This window comes from Anarrhichthys ocellatus, unplaced genomic scaffold (genome assembly GCF_004355925.1).
Source record: "Anarrhichthys ocellatus isolate YVR2014 unplaced genomic scaffold, GSC_Weel_1.0 scaffold8, whole genome shotgun sequence".
Classification (NCBI taxonomy): Eukaryota; Metazoa; Chordata; class Actinopteri; order Perciformes; family Anarhichadidae; genus Anarrhichthys; species Anarrhichthys ocellatus.
Window position 1 is genome coordinate 9,895,929 of NW_022280038.1, and position 15,582 is coordinate 9,911,510.

The window sequence follows — 15,582 nt, forward strand, 5'->3', positions numbered from 1 at the left end:
ATACATACATACATACATACATACATACATACATACATACATACATACATATACTGCTGTAGCTTTGAGTTAACTCCTCCGCTCCGTTTGTTTTCCTAACAGCTCCCAGATGGGGTGAACGTGTCTAAAGAAGCCAGGAGAGCCATATCTCAAGCTGCCAGTGTGTTCGTGTTGTATGCGACGTCCTGGTGAGAACAAAAACCCTCCGACTGAAACCGAGCACTTGACTTTTGATTCACAAAATCCGTTCAGGCGTTAAAAATCAACTTAGAACTTCTCCGGAGTGCTTCAGTCATCAAGTTTGAGACCTGAATATTATTAGTGAAATGTTTTCATTACACCACTCATTCAATAAACGTTCAATAATGTATTTTTTCTTCTCTGTTGGTCTTATTGCAGTGCCAACAACTTTGCCATGAAAGCCAAACGTAAAACTCTGAACGCAGGAGACGTGTTGGCTGCGATGGAGGAGATGGAGTTCGAGAGATTCCTAGAGCCGCTCAGAGAAGCTCTGGAAGGTCAGTGCTTCAGTTATGAATAAGTATGATAAACAATAAGTGTTCAATCGTCGCAGACTTCGACTAGAATTTAAAAAAAATAAATAAAAAAATAAGTCTGTGACTGCATTCATAAATGCTCCAGGTCAGACCTGATCTCTGTTGTTACTTTAATGTAAAAGTAATTAGTAGTTCAGTTTTGACCCCAGAACGCTGTCCACTTACAGTCTGAACTAAAGAAACATGTCTGTGCTGCTGCTGTAAAACACATCTGTATTACTAAACACAATACTGATGGTTGTACAGATGTTAATGTTCGTTTGTGTTCCTCTTCCAGTGTACAAGAAGGGCCAGAGGGGAAAGAAGGAAGTGTCCGAGCAGAAACGTAAAGACAAAGAGAAGAAGGCCGACTCCGAGAACGATAAGAGCAGGGAGGAGGAAGAGGAGGAGGAGCAGCGCATGGAGGAGGAGCCTGAAGCTGAGAATGATGCTGAGGAGGAGGAGGAGGAGGAAGAGGAAGAGGAGGAGGACGAGGTGGAGAACTGACGAAGAGCGGGCCATGAAATGGGACGCGGTGCGTTTAAGTGCCGCTCGGTCATCACAGAGCCACCGTGAATCAAAACATCCTGGTTCACAGAGCAGCAGGATGAGCTCAGAGGAGAGATGGGGTTACATTAATAACTTCTTTGTGCAGCTGCTGTCTTCAGCACAATCAAACTACATCATGCACTTCCTGATCTCTGGTCCATTTTATCTTCTTCTTTTGTACATATCTGCGTTACCTTTTGATACAAACACTGTTCCTGACAGTGAATGACATACAGTAGCCGGCAGAGAGTTAAATAACTGATCACACTTTGGTAAATACGCTTGTCAATCAATTTAAAGGAAGGAGTGAGAACGTAGAGAGTAGTTGGACCAGTGTCCAGTCAGTTGAAATGTTTTGATAGTCGCGTTGTTCCACCTTTTAAAAGTAAGAAATATAAACGCAAAAGTTCCTAAAACCGGCCCTGTTAACATGCGTGTTGTGTGATCCGATCACGAGCGGACAGCTTGAGGAACGTCGGTTCACAGCTTCATTCAGATGCGTCTCCAATGATCACACGTCTCTGCTCTGTTCACATATCAACATGAACATCGTTTCCCTTTTGCAAAGACCAGATGTGTCGTTTTAATCTGGAGGGAGGCAGCGATGCCGCTTCGTCTGCCAGGAATCAAAACAATACAGACACAGTGGTAAAATATCTCCATGAGGAACAAAAAGAGGAGCGGAGGCTTTGAGGATGTATCTTCTGTCACGTCCTCAGCGTGGACTCATCGGTGTTTAGGTCAAATGTGTCCCAACGTCAGGAAGAGGTTTGAAGGATCAGATCTCACCGGGTCTCGCTGTCCACTTGTGATCCAGGACTTCAATAGATACCAGACGTAAACAGGGCTACACCGTCTAATCTAGATGTTAAGTCGGGGGGGAACTTCTTTGTCGAAGAATAATAAATTAAAACGTGACTTGAAATTAGTTTCTAGCTTTTGGTGCAAAATTTAAACACTAGTTCTGAATTAAGCACGGTGTTTTTGTTTTTTTTGTATTGTACTGTAATAAGGTGTTTTCTCCTGTATACTTATACGTACTGTTTGACAAAATACTCAACACAAATACCAAGAGCACAAGTACAACAGCTAAATGTGATAGTGTTGGAAGATTCACGCTAAAGAGTGATGGCTGAAGTGTTCAGTATAAAAAGTCCTTTTTGTTCCTGATCTGAGTTTTTGAACCATTTATACTTTTGTAGAATTGTAAATGACTGGCTGAGATTTTCAATAAATATTTTGTATAAAAAGTGAAACTGATTCACAACTGACTGTATAAACTGCTCTCACAACGGTTTTGTTACTCGGGCTGAGAAATAGCCAATTTAAACTTATGCAACATTTTAGAGTTTGAAGGACAAATTACCAATTGTTTGATCAGTGTCCCAACAACTAAAAGTAACTTCAATATTAAAATACAAACTTTAGTAAAACTTGCTCATATTGATGTACTATGAGAACATTACACAGTTAAGAGGCCATAATGTAATGAAACATGTCAGATTCCTTTCATTGGGATCCATCGTGGTGTTAAAGGGTTTACCTTTAGGTACATTTCATTCAGAAGAGGATCGGGGCCATGTGTAAAATGTGACTTTTACACAATTTACTCAGAACTTAAATTTTCCATGTGAACATAACCATATGTGGCAAACAGTATTTAGATCCTTTGTAAAAGTAGCAAAATAAATGTTCCTCAAAAGTATAACTTTACTCTGCAGAAACCCATCAGTATACTGAAGTTTCATTTGAGGCTTACTGCAAGCAGTACTTTAACTTATAAATTAGACATGGAGCCGATTTTGCCCATCTAAGGTATTTTTTAAAAGTGCTCATTCCCAAATTCAGAGCAGTGATTGAGGGATTGCCTCCACAGGTCTCATGGCAGCTGACAGGTAATGGTGACCCTAAGGCCGGGTCACAGCGCCCCCCTAGCCTTACCCCGAAGGACTTAGACGTCACCTGGTCCGTGGTTGAGTGAGAGACTGGGGGCTTGAACTGGAACAGGACAGCACTTTGCTGCAACACATGTACAATTGTGGGTATTTTATACTTTGACCTCAGAGCTGAACATCTTCCAGGCTCTTTCCTCATAAGATGGTCATTTAAAATAATTTACTTGTTTGTCAAAACAGCTTCAATGACAAATGTGATAAAATGAGTTTTGGTTCTGTAATGTTCGTGTAAATTTAAAACAGGCTGAATGTGCCATCCTCTTTGTTTACATCTCCATGCTTCCACTGGTTACCCCGTGTTTGACACCACGTTGCAATGAATTGTGGGAAATTAAACCCTGAAGGACTTTGCTGAAGCCTCAGTCTGAGCAAGATGAGGCTTGGTTCATATTTCTGAATATCAAATCACCTTAAAGTTGTTTTTTCGGACAGAAAACTAGCCGTTACAGTAACAGACTTTCAGATCATGTCAGAGCAGCACAAGTATATTAAAATTGTACTTTGCTGTAATACTTCAACATCTCATATTACAAGCAACCAAGGATAAAAAGAAGAAAGTGTAACACGAGGAGTTCAGTTTGCGAACATTTTATTTGCGTTCCTTTACTCGGATGGACACTCGACTTTGCCGCTGTTGATGTCATCGATGACATCATGGGGAGGACGCCCATCAACGGTGCAGCCAACAGACTGAGCGGTACCCAGAATCTCTTTGATGGTTCCTGAGAGCGGAGACGGAAACAAAACATACAGTCAGTCAGTCATCACGTCTGTCTTGTTTAAATAGATCACGATACGCAGATTTTTGTTTTCCATGTTTCTTATTGCAGATTACCATCTCATTTATATTTGTACACTAAATAAATACATAAACACAAATTCTGTTGTGTGAAAGGCTGCACACTTAAAAAGCAAAACGAGGACAAAATTCAGGCGAACAGTTTAAACTGATGAGATAAATACACTTATAAACTTAGTTAACGGTGATTTGTTCCAGTCTTTTGGCACAAAGTTGTCCATGAGTTTGGGGCAGACCTGTTTCCTAAAGCCGGGTCACTCTGAGCCTCCACTGGATTATACTCAGTCACTGACAGACGGGCATAGTGGCGGGAGGCTGAACAGAAACCTTTATAGAGCGATACAAGAATGACTCAGAATAATATGGGCTGATTATAGAGGAACGTTTAGTCTACTGCGATAGCGACCAAAAGACTAATTCACATTCAGAAGCTTCCGGTGTCGTTCTTACCCGAGAGCTCTCTGGCGATGGAGCGAGCCCTCATGGTGCGAGCAACAGTCACAATCTCGTCAAAGGTCACACTTCCACTGTGCTTGACTGGGGGGGAGAAAAAAAAAAAAAAAAAAAAAAAAAAACAGAACGGAGGGTTAGAAATGCAGTCAATCCACTTTTGATGAAAGTGTTTCTGCAGAAGGCCACAGTGAACTTACTGTTCTTGACCTTCTTCCTGTCACGAGGAGGCTCCTTGAGAGCCTTGATGATCAGAGCAGACGCAGAGGGAACGACGTCCACCTTAGAGAAAGAAGATGCGCAAAACAGGAAAGTCATTATCACAGCAAGGCGCGCTGCTGCCTCCACAAAGCCGAGGGGTTAATGAAGGTATTAATGGAGGTAATGAGGTCCGTGTCGTACCACTGCCTGTCTGTTCTGGATGGTCAGCCTCACGGTGATCCTCAGGCCCTTCCAGTCACCGGTGGCCTTGGCGATGTCGTCACCAACTTTCTTGGGAGACTGAGGAGAAAACAGAGCGGATCAGCAGATGAAATAAAACTGATTTAAATGGCTTCACTCACAACAGAGTAGAGGTGCAACCCATATTAAATGCGGTCCGTTTCGCCACTACAACAAAGCTACATTATGAAAATATAGTTCGTTTCAGACATAATCCGGGATAACAAAGGGAGTCTCGGTTCTTGTTCCAGTCTTTTGGCACAAAGTTGTCCATGAGTTTGGGGCAGACCTGTTTCCTAAAGCCGGGTCACTCTGAGCCTCCACTGGATTATACTCAGTCACTGACAGACGGGCATAGTGGCGGGAGGCTGGTGGTTTGTTTGTAAGTTTGAACTACGACATTTTCATTTCACTCACCAAACCCAGAGGTCCGATTTTGGGGGCCAGGGCTGAGGTGGCTCCAACCTCTCCTCCTGTGCATCGCATGTACACTGCAAGACAAAGAAGAGACACGTGAGCACCAACTGGTTAAAGGGCTTCAGTTGACGCAGCAACGGGTTTCATTTAGGACAGCTTCACATGGAGCACTGCAGACATTTTAATATCTTTTACTCTCCTGTAGTCTGCAGAGACTCACCACGATTAGGAATTATTCCAGGATCATGACTTTTATTTTAAGAAGGGCTCAGCCATCAACACATGCAATTTAACTCCAAACACCTCCATCATTGCTACAAAAACATAAACACTTTGAATGGAGCACAGCCAGGTTTTACACTGCTCATTAGAAATTAAATTATTTTGTACAAAGACCATCTGCATTCAGATTATTTAGCCGTTTGAAATCCAACATGTTTCTTAGTTAACGAGTTTAAGAAACAAAACATGACACTTAGCATGAGATAAACTATTTACCCGGTGTATAAACTGTAAAGTGAAAATTGCTTCACGTCCGTCATTGTTCAAATATATCACGATAAGCAGATTTGCTTGCTACATTTCTTATGCAGACTCTCATTTACATTTGTACACTAAATACATAAACACAAAGTACTTTAACAGACAACATGTCGTGTGTGAAAGGCCAACCACTACAAACAAAATCCAGGTGAACAGTTTAAACTGATGAGATAAATACACTTATAAACTTAGTTAACGGTGATTTGTTCCAGTCTTTTGGCACAAAGTTGTCCATGAGTTTGGGGCAGACCTGTTTCCTAAAGCCGGGTCACTCTGAGCCTCCACTGGATTATACTCAGTCACTGACAGACGGGCATAGTGGCGGGAGGCTGAACAGAAACCTTTATAGAGCAATACAAGAACGACTCGAAGAATATCCTACCAGATTTATATGTTGCAACCTTTAACCAATACTCTCCAATAGTGATATTAAATATTTCAGAGCCTCAGACGCAGGGTTGATAACCAATGTCTATGAAAAGTTTTAACATTCACACTTAACAATAAAGATCAGTAGCCGAGCAGATTGCAGTTAGATTGACATTCCACCAAAAAAAAAACAAACATCTTACCAACAGTCATCTGTTTTGTATGCGCATTTATAATTTGAATTATAAAAGTACTCATAATTTATTTCAATAACTTTTATGCTGCTTCACAGCAGCCACCAACTTACTATTTATGTTTATATATTAACAGTACCATTAATCATATTGGGAGGAATAATTGCATCTATAAAGTGTCAAAACACACAATTCCCAGTGCTGAATGTGATTTAAGTTACTTTCAACCAACCAGTTAAAGAGAACCTGAAAACATCAGGCATTTTATTATTGAATCAGAAATGCTTTAACAGACATTCTGAGTAATGATAAACTTTAACAGGACTCATTTAAATATTAAACTATATTAATCTACATAACAATCCAAGATGTTTACACATTTAATCTAAATTAATAAGTGATTAATTTATCATCAAAATGATTTAAAGACTCGATCGTTAGATATTCAGAAGTTGAATGAGGTTAAAAATATTAAATCAAACAGTCAAACCGAACCTAAATTGCCACATTTACGAGGCTAACGTTAGCTAAGCTAGCTAACGTTAGCCGTCATCCCACGTGGAATCCTAGTCACCACATTCCCCATCAAACCAGTCAAAATCAACCAAAAGGTCTCCTGATGAAAACATTTAAACATGCAGAAGTTATTTCAGACATTGTTTTCCCCCTTTTCCTTCGTCGCGTCTCGTGCCCCGTTTCTTTACCGTTTTCTCTACGCCGTTCACAGGCCGGCAGACACGGAACGACTCCATCTTGGATCTGAACAAGCGTCTGCTTTTATTACCCAGTAGACACTGAAAACATACCGATCTTAATCTCGTTGGGGTCGAATTTGGGAGGCATGTTGCCGCTGTGGAGGTTGAGCTGAGTTCAGCTTGGTTGGTGAGGGTGTCGGATGAACCCGGGTTCGGGACGACCGATTTACTGTTGCACCTTCACCGCTAACGGGAGAAAAGAAAGACAGAGGGTCGGTCGCGGAGGTATTTATAGCTCCACCAAGTATCGCGAGATGTTGGGATTCTGGTCACATGACGCTAGTCCAATAAAGCTATACTTCTACTCCACTAACTCTTAGAGGGAAATATTACTCCACTATGTTTATCTGAGAGTTTTAGTTATTTTACAAATCAAGATCTTTTTCACACACAACAAATTGTTATAAATTAAAGTTCATCTGACTCAATTAGTTGATTAATCAATTAGATTGACAGAAAATATATTATTGGAAACTACTTCGACTTTTTAGTTATTTCAACGTTTCATAGTTCCAGCTACGTTTTACATTTTTCATACATTTAATTTTATTATTCAACAGTAGTGGATGAAGTATTCAGATCCTTTACTGCAGTAAAAGTACAAATACCACACTTTAAAATACTCTGTTATAATTAAAAGTACTGCATTGGAAATTGTACTTAAGTAAAAGCAAAGTATGTAAGTAAGTCAATGACATTCATTAATATTATGACAGTTTTTTCCAACCAACAGTCCAAACCTCAACATTATTACCACATTATTGACAATAATTAAAGGAAAGCAGCACATTTTCACATTCGACTAGCTGGAACCATGAAACGTTGAAATAACTAAAAAATCAAAGTAGTTTCCAATAAAAAAATGAATAATTGCTTTTTTGACATGATTTGAGATATTTACAAGTCTTTTACAAAGTAAAAAGTGAGTTTGTTCAGCAAAGTTTATAATTTTCATGTCTCTCTTTTGAAGAATGAAATCTGTATTTGTTTTATGTGTATTTGGACTTCCATGCAGTAAGTTATGGAGCTATAAGGGAACAGCAAAGTAAAGGTAAATAATGATGTTGATTTAGAAAATGAAATGATATTATATATTGTACAATATGTTTTTTCTTTGATGTAATTTACACGTGGTTTCCAGCATAATTTAAGAGCTTGATTTGTGTATTTAATTAAAGAATGATTATTTAATTAAAGAATGAGTCACAAAAATATATACACATTATATAGTATTGTATATTATACAGCGATATAGTAACATAATGCATACTATTACGAGGGATTTTGCTTGTATTTTGAGAGTTTTGTCAGTTATTTTCTTAACTGGTTCATGAACTCAGAAGAGACCAAAGTGCTGCATGTGGGAGCTGAGTGGATGAACAGGATAATAGGACTGAAGCTGGTGCAATGTAACTAAGTACATTTCCTCAAGTACTGGACTTTAGTACACATCTGAGGTACTTCTTTGACTTGAGTATTTCTATGTTCTGCTTATACTTCTATTTTTGCAGACAGAATATATGAAGAGTATATAAAATGTGATGGTTTTTTCGTAAATTAAACTACCCAACAGTTTATACAAGTACAGCTGAATTCATGATTAGATTAATCAACTAGTTGATCAACTAAAAATGAATTGGAAAACTATTTTGATCGTTTTTCTTGGAAAATCGTTTCATGGGTCCAGCTTCTCAAATGTGAAGATTTGCAGCTGCTATAGTGAATACTTCCTCCACCACTGATACCGCTGCAGGTGTTTGCCATGTTTCAAGGCCGCTTTCAGCTCAATCATCTCGCCTGTTGTGCGGTTGCATGTAAAACCAGTGTTTTCCTGTTTGATTCCTGCAGGACTTTCTTTTTTTTTTTTTGACTCAGAGCTGCTCTACAGGAATAGCAACAGAACACAAGAGGGAGTAAGTGGGTGAGAAGCAGAGATCATCACTGTTGTGCTGTTTAATATGCATCATGAAAATCTGTCAGAAGATAGTCAGAAATTCACAGCTCACATTATGAAAGGAAACAATTATCTGTATCTTCAGAACATCCTCAACATTTAGTGGAAATGTCACATCTGAATCATCTTTTGCAGGAAATTTTATTCGCTTTTAAAGCTCTTGTTTTATTTAAACGACCCTTTTTGTGTTGGAAATAGACAAGACCTGTTTTCTTTTTTCTTTTGACTCATATTTAATCTTAATCTATGTTTACGTCCTTCAGAAAACCTCCCTTCATCTCGTCGGCTTTATGTTTTTGTTTCTGGGTTCAATATGAATGATGACAACGATGGAGAGAATGAGGAAAAGGGAAGATAATAAGTTTTGTCTTTGTCAGCCAAAAGAACGCAATGAATAACAATGATTTATTGTGTGGTAGCTGACTATTTCTATTTCTAACAGTGATCATACATTACATCAGTGGCAGCAGTAATGGATCATGGACATTCCAATCACGAATAATCACTCAAATGCTAATTATTTAGTGTATTTTAATGTGTGAACGGCCTGGTTTCAAACATGTTATAGTTCAGTTCACTTCAGTTCATGTAACGTTACACCAACACGAGACAAGAAGGAGTCCAGTTTCATTCTTGCAGCTATAATGCTCTTACATTTCTATTGTCCTGTATTTGTGTGCATGTGTATGTGTGTGCAAGTGTATTTGTGTGCATGTGAGTATGTGTGTTTGTGTGTGTTTGTGCAGGCATAACACAATGTGGAGGGTTGGGTGCCAGCTGTTATGTTTGCATAAACAAACTGTGAGCCCTGAAGCAAGAACCATGGAAGCCAATCGCGCACACACATTCACATGCACGCTCACATGCACGCACATACTCACACGCACGCAGAGTCCGACAGCTCATTTGTTAAACTCGAGGGAATGATTGGATTTCAGCAGAGTAGCTCTCTCTCTCCATCTCTTCCTGCTACTTGACCTTTTCCTTGTGCTTTCCAATCAGCAGCTCCTCTCCTTGTTCTCCTTCTTCTCCTTCTTCTCCTTCTTCTCCTTCTTCTCCGCCGAACAATTTCCTCCATTGATTTTTTTTCATGTCAGGGGAGTGAAGGCTAAATACTAAACACGCAGCTTGTCTCTCTTAAATGGATTCAAAAGAAGGGGGGGGGGGGGGGGGATTGAGTTTTGGATTCCTGTCCCTCGTGTTTTGCAAGTATTGATAAATAAGTACGTTGAAAGTTCATCGACAGCAGCTAGTTCAGACTCATGATTGGATTTTAAAGAAGTATGTCGATGAGGCAACTTTAATCTTCTCTTCATTTAGTGCACAATCCAGCGGTGGTGGAAGAAGTAATCTGATCTTTAACAATACAGCACAAAAGTATGAGCAACAAAATATACTTAAAGCACAAAATGCAAAAGTACTCATGATGCATAATGGCTCATTTCAGAAAAATATAATTGGGTTATATTTATTGATGCATTCATGTGTTCATCACGTTAATGTTGGAGCTGGCAATGGTGCTAATTGAATTACTTTACACACTGCTGAGTAGGTTGAGAATTTCCCCAAGGGATCAATAATAATAATAAATAATAATAAATGAATGACTTTTACAGATGAGCGATAGAAAGCATGCTGACTGGAAACATTTCAAACTGGCATGGGATGTGCACATCCTAGGACAGGAGGGCTCTACAGTGTGTGATTGAAACCGCCCAAAACACCATTGGTAGACATCTACCGAGCATATTGGTGACAAGAGGTGCCTGCAGAGAGATCAAAGATATTAAAAGACAATTCTCACCTCAGCCACAGCCCGTTCACCCTGCTGCCGTCTGGAAAGAGGTAGACAAGTATCAGCTGCCGAACCACCAGACTTCAGTTTTTTGGTGTTTTGTTATGTGGCAAAATGAGAGTACAATCTGCATGTTGTACAATGAGAATATAATAACCTCATAACCTTGTAAAGTCTTACCTTTATCCATCATAATACATCATATTTATTTGATAATTATATATGGGTATTATTAATCTGAATCTGCAAATTAAGTTACCAAATGAATGTAGTGGAGTAAAGAGAGTGTGCAAAGTGTCTTCCATCTGCAAGACCAGAAAAGCATGTCCGTCCTTAAGGGCTTAAGTTCCACCAAGAACCATTTGCTTCTGAAGAACCCTTTTTTGGAGTTCTCAAGAGTTATTTGTGCTACTGAGGGTTCGATTAAAAACCCCTTTTCATCCAAAGGACCCTTTTTGGATGAAAGACTTCTTCAAGGATTGTTGAAAGCATTGATGTTAAAAGGGAACGCACACAATCCAGCCCACAGCCCCACAAAACTGTGACTTTGAGCCGTGGTGGTTGGGTGGTATAGTGGGTTGCACTGCACCACATCAGCGCCGGCCATTCAGAGTTTTAGATAAAACCCTTGGAATATAAAAGGCCACGCCAGCTGTGTTTTCATTAGCGGCCCCTATACCGGCCAGGGGGCCAGTTAAGGGTAGTGAGAGAGGACACAGCAAGCAGTCAATGGCAGAATAAAAGGTGTTTCGAGACAATCTGAGCCACCACAACCGTGAGAGGTCCTTGAGCATGAAGCCATAACTGGCCAACCAATTTATTATGCAGTTTGCTGCAGAAGAATGAGAGATTAGCCGTTGACAGACTCAGAAGGCTGTCAGTCTGGAAGAGTGAGATCCTTCTCTTCCAAGCTCCCTTAAATATGGGGGGCATATATATACAATCATATATATATATAGATATATCTATATATCTATATATATACACACACAAAGATTGTATATATAAAAACTGGGATGGTGGAAAGTACATTTCTGATGCTTTAGCTTTAGATGGGAGCTGTATTATCCTTTAAAACATTGTGTCCTTGTTCTTGTGAACCTTCAATGACTCGGCTCGATTTATCTCTGACAGCTCAGGGAAATTTCAAATCCCTGCTCTCCCAGAAGATGACCTTTATCCCATCATGCATCTCCTCCCAAAGATAACAGCATTGTCCAGTGCAGTGGTTCTTAACAGTAAATCCCATCTAATGCTTTGAACATCTTCATGGAATGAATGTATAATATAATATATACCTGGTGGATGACTTTGTACTATGAATGTTTGATTATGGTGATAAAAGACAAAGTAAAGCTGTAAAATCCTCAAAATATTATATAATATTATAAACTGTCTTTTGATGAGCCTTGAAACTCATGCATCTATAAGTCAAACTGGATATGAAAGTGCAGATGTATTATAAGCATAATGTACTCGGAAGAAGAAGTACTCATATGGTTTACTTAAAGTACCCGTGCACAATGTAGAAAGTAAAAGTCTTCCAGTCATAATCTTATTAATATAATATCTCAATATGCTATGAAAGAATCCATTAGTTAGTTTAGTCTAGTGGTTCCCAAACTTAGGAGTTAGGCCTCTCCAGATAAATCTGATGGAATTTGAGATGATGAATGAGAGAGAAGAAGAAACTAAGTTCTTGTACAAATATCATTATTCACTTTCATCGTAAGAGGTAAAAATGGTGAGTTTAATTTTTACAAAAAGGTGTTTATTTAAGTTTATCTTTACAGCCTCGTAACACCAAATGGCGTAATTATAACATGCCAATTTCTTAAGTTGTTCCGCATGCCATCAATCAGCAGTTTGTTTGCGTTCATTTGAAGCCACGGCAATATTAGACGCTCAGAGCGACTGCTCTGAAAGTCAGGTGATGTCATATAAAGAAAGACCAAGAAGGTCCCGGACAGAAGAGGTCAAGCAAACACAACTTTCACCCAGGACACCGCTGTTTGTGTCTTGTGTGAAACCGAAGCTGCGCCAGCTCTCTTACCGGTGAGCTGCGACCACACTTTAACTTTACGGCCCCCACTGACTAACAACGATTGCCATTTTCTTTTGTACTATGAAATAACTACGGGAAGACAGTTCAATGTTCTTTTAACATGGAAATACTCAAGTAAACAGGTACCTCACATTGTGAGTAACTGTACTTAGTTTGACAAATAAAACCAAAACTACTTGCAGGAAGAGAAAGCACAAGACATAACTGAGAAAATATGTTTGCTTTTTAAGTGTGAACAACATTTAACGAGCAGCCGCTGTGGCGTTGTTTTCTCGGTTTAAGACGCTGTCCATCCAGGATCTGCCAGGCAGCTTGTAAATTGAGTCGGGCAGCTTGTCGATAAATGTAAAAGGACACTTGGCCTTTATAATCTGATTCTTTCCTGAGGGTTTCTTCCTCATCTATACGCTCCGCAGACTTCCTGTCTGTCTTATTTTCGTTATGAGAAACTGGAGACAGAGGGGAACAGCTCAAACAATGCCTGAATTCTTAATGAAGCTCACATCAACATGCCACGCCTAATGAAATACAGTTCATTTGAAAGTTTGGTAGAGACCTGATTGGAGTTTGGGGGTAATTACCGAGTGTTTTTGCTGAGTTATCAGTTGCCCCGCTGCACGGGTCCCCTGGTGATTCGGCACAAATTGAGAGAGCAGAGCAATTCCCCAGGAGTTCGGTTTAATTTCTTATGTGGGAGCACTGAACCATGTTAACCCCACAGCACCATCAGGAAATTAAGTTGCAAAAAGAGGCTTAAGGTTTCCAAACAAAATGAAATGAAGGACTGCAGCTGTAGTCTTCATCGGCCGGCCGCTCAGAAACTCTGTCACGAAAAGAACGATATTTTAAATGTGAAGCACAAAAACAAGAATAATGTGTTTATATATATATATATATATATACATATATATATACATATATAGTACAAATGTCTAACTGTATTTTCTAACATTGTGGTTTCACGCTGTTCAGTTTTACTTGCTTAGCCTCTGATACTGGGATTTATTCATTACATTACTCCTCTACACATTATGTCATTAAATATGATTAATTATCAAATATCATAAATAATATTATAAATATCATTACATATTTAGTCAGTATTTTTATATTAACATTGGATCTTGTGAATATTTGTATTTAAAGCTTCATTTCAATTGTATTTATCAGAATCAGCTTTAAAGGGGCAACGTGTAAAATCTGTTACTCGTTTAAAACATTCAAAAAATAAACTTACATTATCAACAGAAGAAGAGGTCACAGTGTATTGTGTTCAGTGTGCGGAATACCTGATGTAATCAACTCTAGTGATCAAATGATCAATACCCAATGAAGCCCACGAGATATAAGTGATGCAGGCCAACGCACTCGAGGCTGTATTCACGTTGCACACAGGTCACTAACAGTTAACAATAAGGCCGCTCACACAACTACACAATGCAACAACGACGCCCTGCAACAGCATCCACACAACGCACTTGGATCGCACTCCAACACACACACACAAACTCAAACCCGACACATGCACTCTGGTGCGTCGCTGTTTAACGTTTCATCTCATGCAGAGCAGGTCTATCACAATTCAGTCACAGCAAATGTAGGACAGCGATCGATGAATATAAATAACTGTTCGGGGGAAAAGAGGAATCAATATTTGTCTGTATTCAAATTCGTCAATAAATGTTTTGAAGTTTGATAAATGAATAGGCTACTGCTGGACATAGTGCGCTCTTAAAAAACAAGTGCAAGTGACAAGTAATGATTTTAAGAATTTTCCGGAGCCCCCCCCCCCCCTAAAAAAAAAGTCTGTCTTTAAGGGTCAATGTATTTTGCACACTGATTGTGTCAGTATCTACAGACTTGAGCAGGCTAACCAGCTAGCCTCGGCAGAAACCTCAAGAGTCACCTGGCTCTGCAACTCCCCCTGAGCTCTACGGAGCTTCATCGTCTGAATCATAGACTGTATATAGGAAGTGGACGTACTCATAGTGACGTCACGCAATTGTTTAGAATTTGGCAATTTGGCCGTCGCCATCTTGGCTTTTTGCAACCAGTGAACGGAAGTGACCATATTTGGAATGCTGAGGAGCAACGTAGAGACGCTGTATACGCTCTGGTAGCGACCTGTCAATCACAGTAAGCCTTATGGTCTATTTACTTTAACCATAATTTACTAAATGAACATCATGCTGTATTGAAGATACTTGAGTTTTAAATTGCTCAGAAAAAAATGGAAATTTAAACATCTACAACTCCATGAGAACTATGCAAACTTCCATCTACTGATGAAGATCATGTGATATCATTGAAAGCTCCAGAACAGCTACAAAAGGGCCCTTGAAGGGAGTTTTTGTTCTCTTGAGGTCAATAATGAACTTTGAAGCTTCACATTCAGTTTGAAATGCAAACTTTGTGTTAAAAGAAAAGACTCCCCAGCATGCTCCTGCAGCCTCCTGGCGTCCCAGCATGCTCTCTGGTTTCCCTCCGTCTCCCTCCTGCTCGTGGATTATCACGTAATCCCTGATATTCATCAACTCGAGGGGTCAGAGGTCGTGTTATTACAACATTGCTCTCGTTTTGGTGTAGATTAACTGGATTGTTTGTGGGGTTAAAGAGGAGCACAGATAAAATTCAACATGAAGGACTCGGACAATCTTCCTCCTCGAACATCAAACAAACGCATCACCGCTCAAATTAACTTCAGTAAGTGAATGCATCACTGCTCAAAAATAACTTTAGTAAGTGAACGCACCACAGCTC

General features: G+C 39.5%; 2 protein-coding genes and 3 non-coding genes across 6 annotated transcripts in view; 1 reads left to right on the top strand and 4 right to left on the bottom strand.

The window, feature by feature from the left end:
• pole3 (polymerase (DNA directed), epsilon 3 (p17 subunit)) overlaps positions 1–2,133 on the top strand; it is a 7,620-nt gene extending 5,487 nt beyond the window's left edge. Inside the window, exons 2-4 of the mRNA XM_031848696.1 lie at positions 103–188; positions 400–518; positions 835–2,133. Coding sequence (XP_031704556.1) covers positions 103–188; positions 400–518; positions 835–1,043 — 414 coding nt within the window. The 3' untranslated portion in view covers positions 1,044–2,133. The remainder of the gene's footprint in view (positions 1–102; positions 189–399; positions 519–834) is intronic.
• Positions 2,134–3,612: 1,479 nt separating this feature from the next.
• Positions 3,613–7,207, bottom strand: rpl12 (ribosomal protein L12). Of its 2 annotated transcripts, none has more exons than XM_031848595.1 (6): positions 7,060–7,207; positions 5,148–5,221; positions 4,692–4,790; positions 4,490–4,571; positions 4,290–4,376; positions 3,613–3,762 (listed from the first exon to the last, which is right to left on the bottom strand). In XM_031848595.1, the coding sequence occupies exons 1-6, from the start codon at positions 7,094–7,096 to the stop codon at positions 3,644–3,646; spliced, it is 498 nt and encodes a 165-aa protein (XP_031704455.1). In that variant the 5' UTR covers positions 7,097–7,207; the 3' UTR covers positions 3,613–3,643. The 2 variants fall into 2 exon arrangements, with proteins under 2 accessions (XP_031704455.1, XP_031704456.1); XM_031848596.1 differs by lacking the exon at positions 7,060–7,207 and adding an exon at positions 6,958–7,048.
• Positions 4,027–4,151, bottom strand: LOC116384316 (small nucleolar RNA SNORA65). The gene has a single exon (XR_004212798.1). It is a non-coding gene; the product is annotated as a small nucleolar RNA SNORA65 (small nucleolar RNA).
• Positions 4,971–5,095, bottom strand: LOC116384318 (small nucleolar RNA SNORA65). The gene has a single exon (XR_004212800.1). It is a non-coding gene; the product is annotated as a small nucleolar RNA SNORA65 (small nucleolar RNA).
• On the bottom strand, positions 5,892–6,016 carry LOC116384317 (small nucleolar RNA SNORA65). The gene has a single exon (XR_004212799.1). It is a non-coding gene; the product is annotated as a small nucleolar RNA SNORA65 (small nucleolar RNA).
• Positions 7,208–15,582: the final 8,375 nt, after the last annotated feature.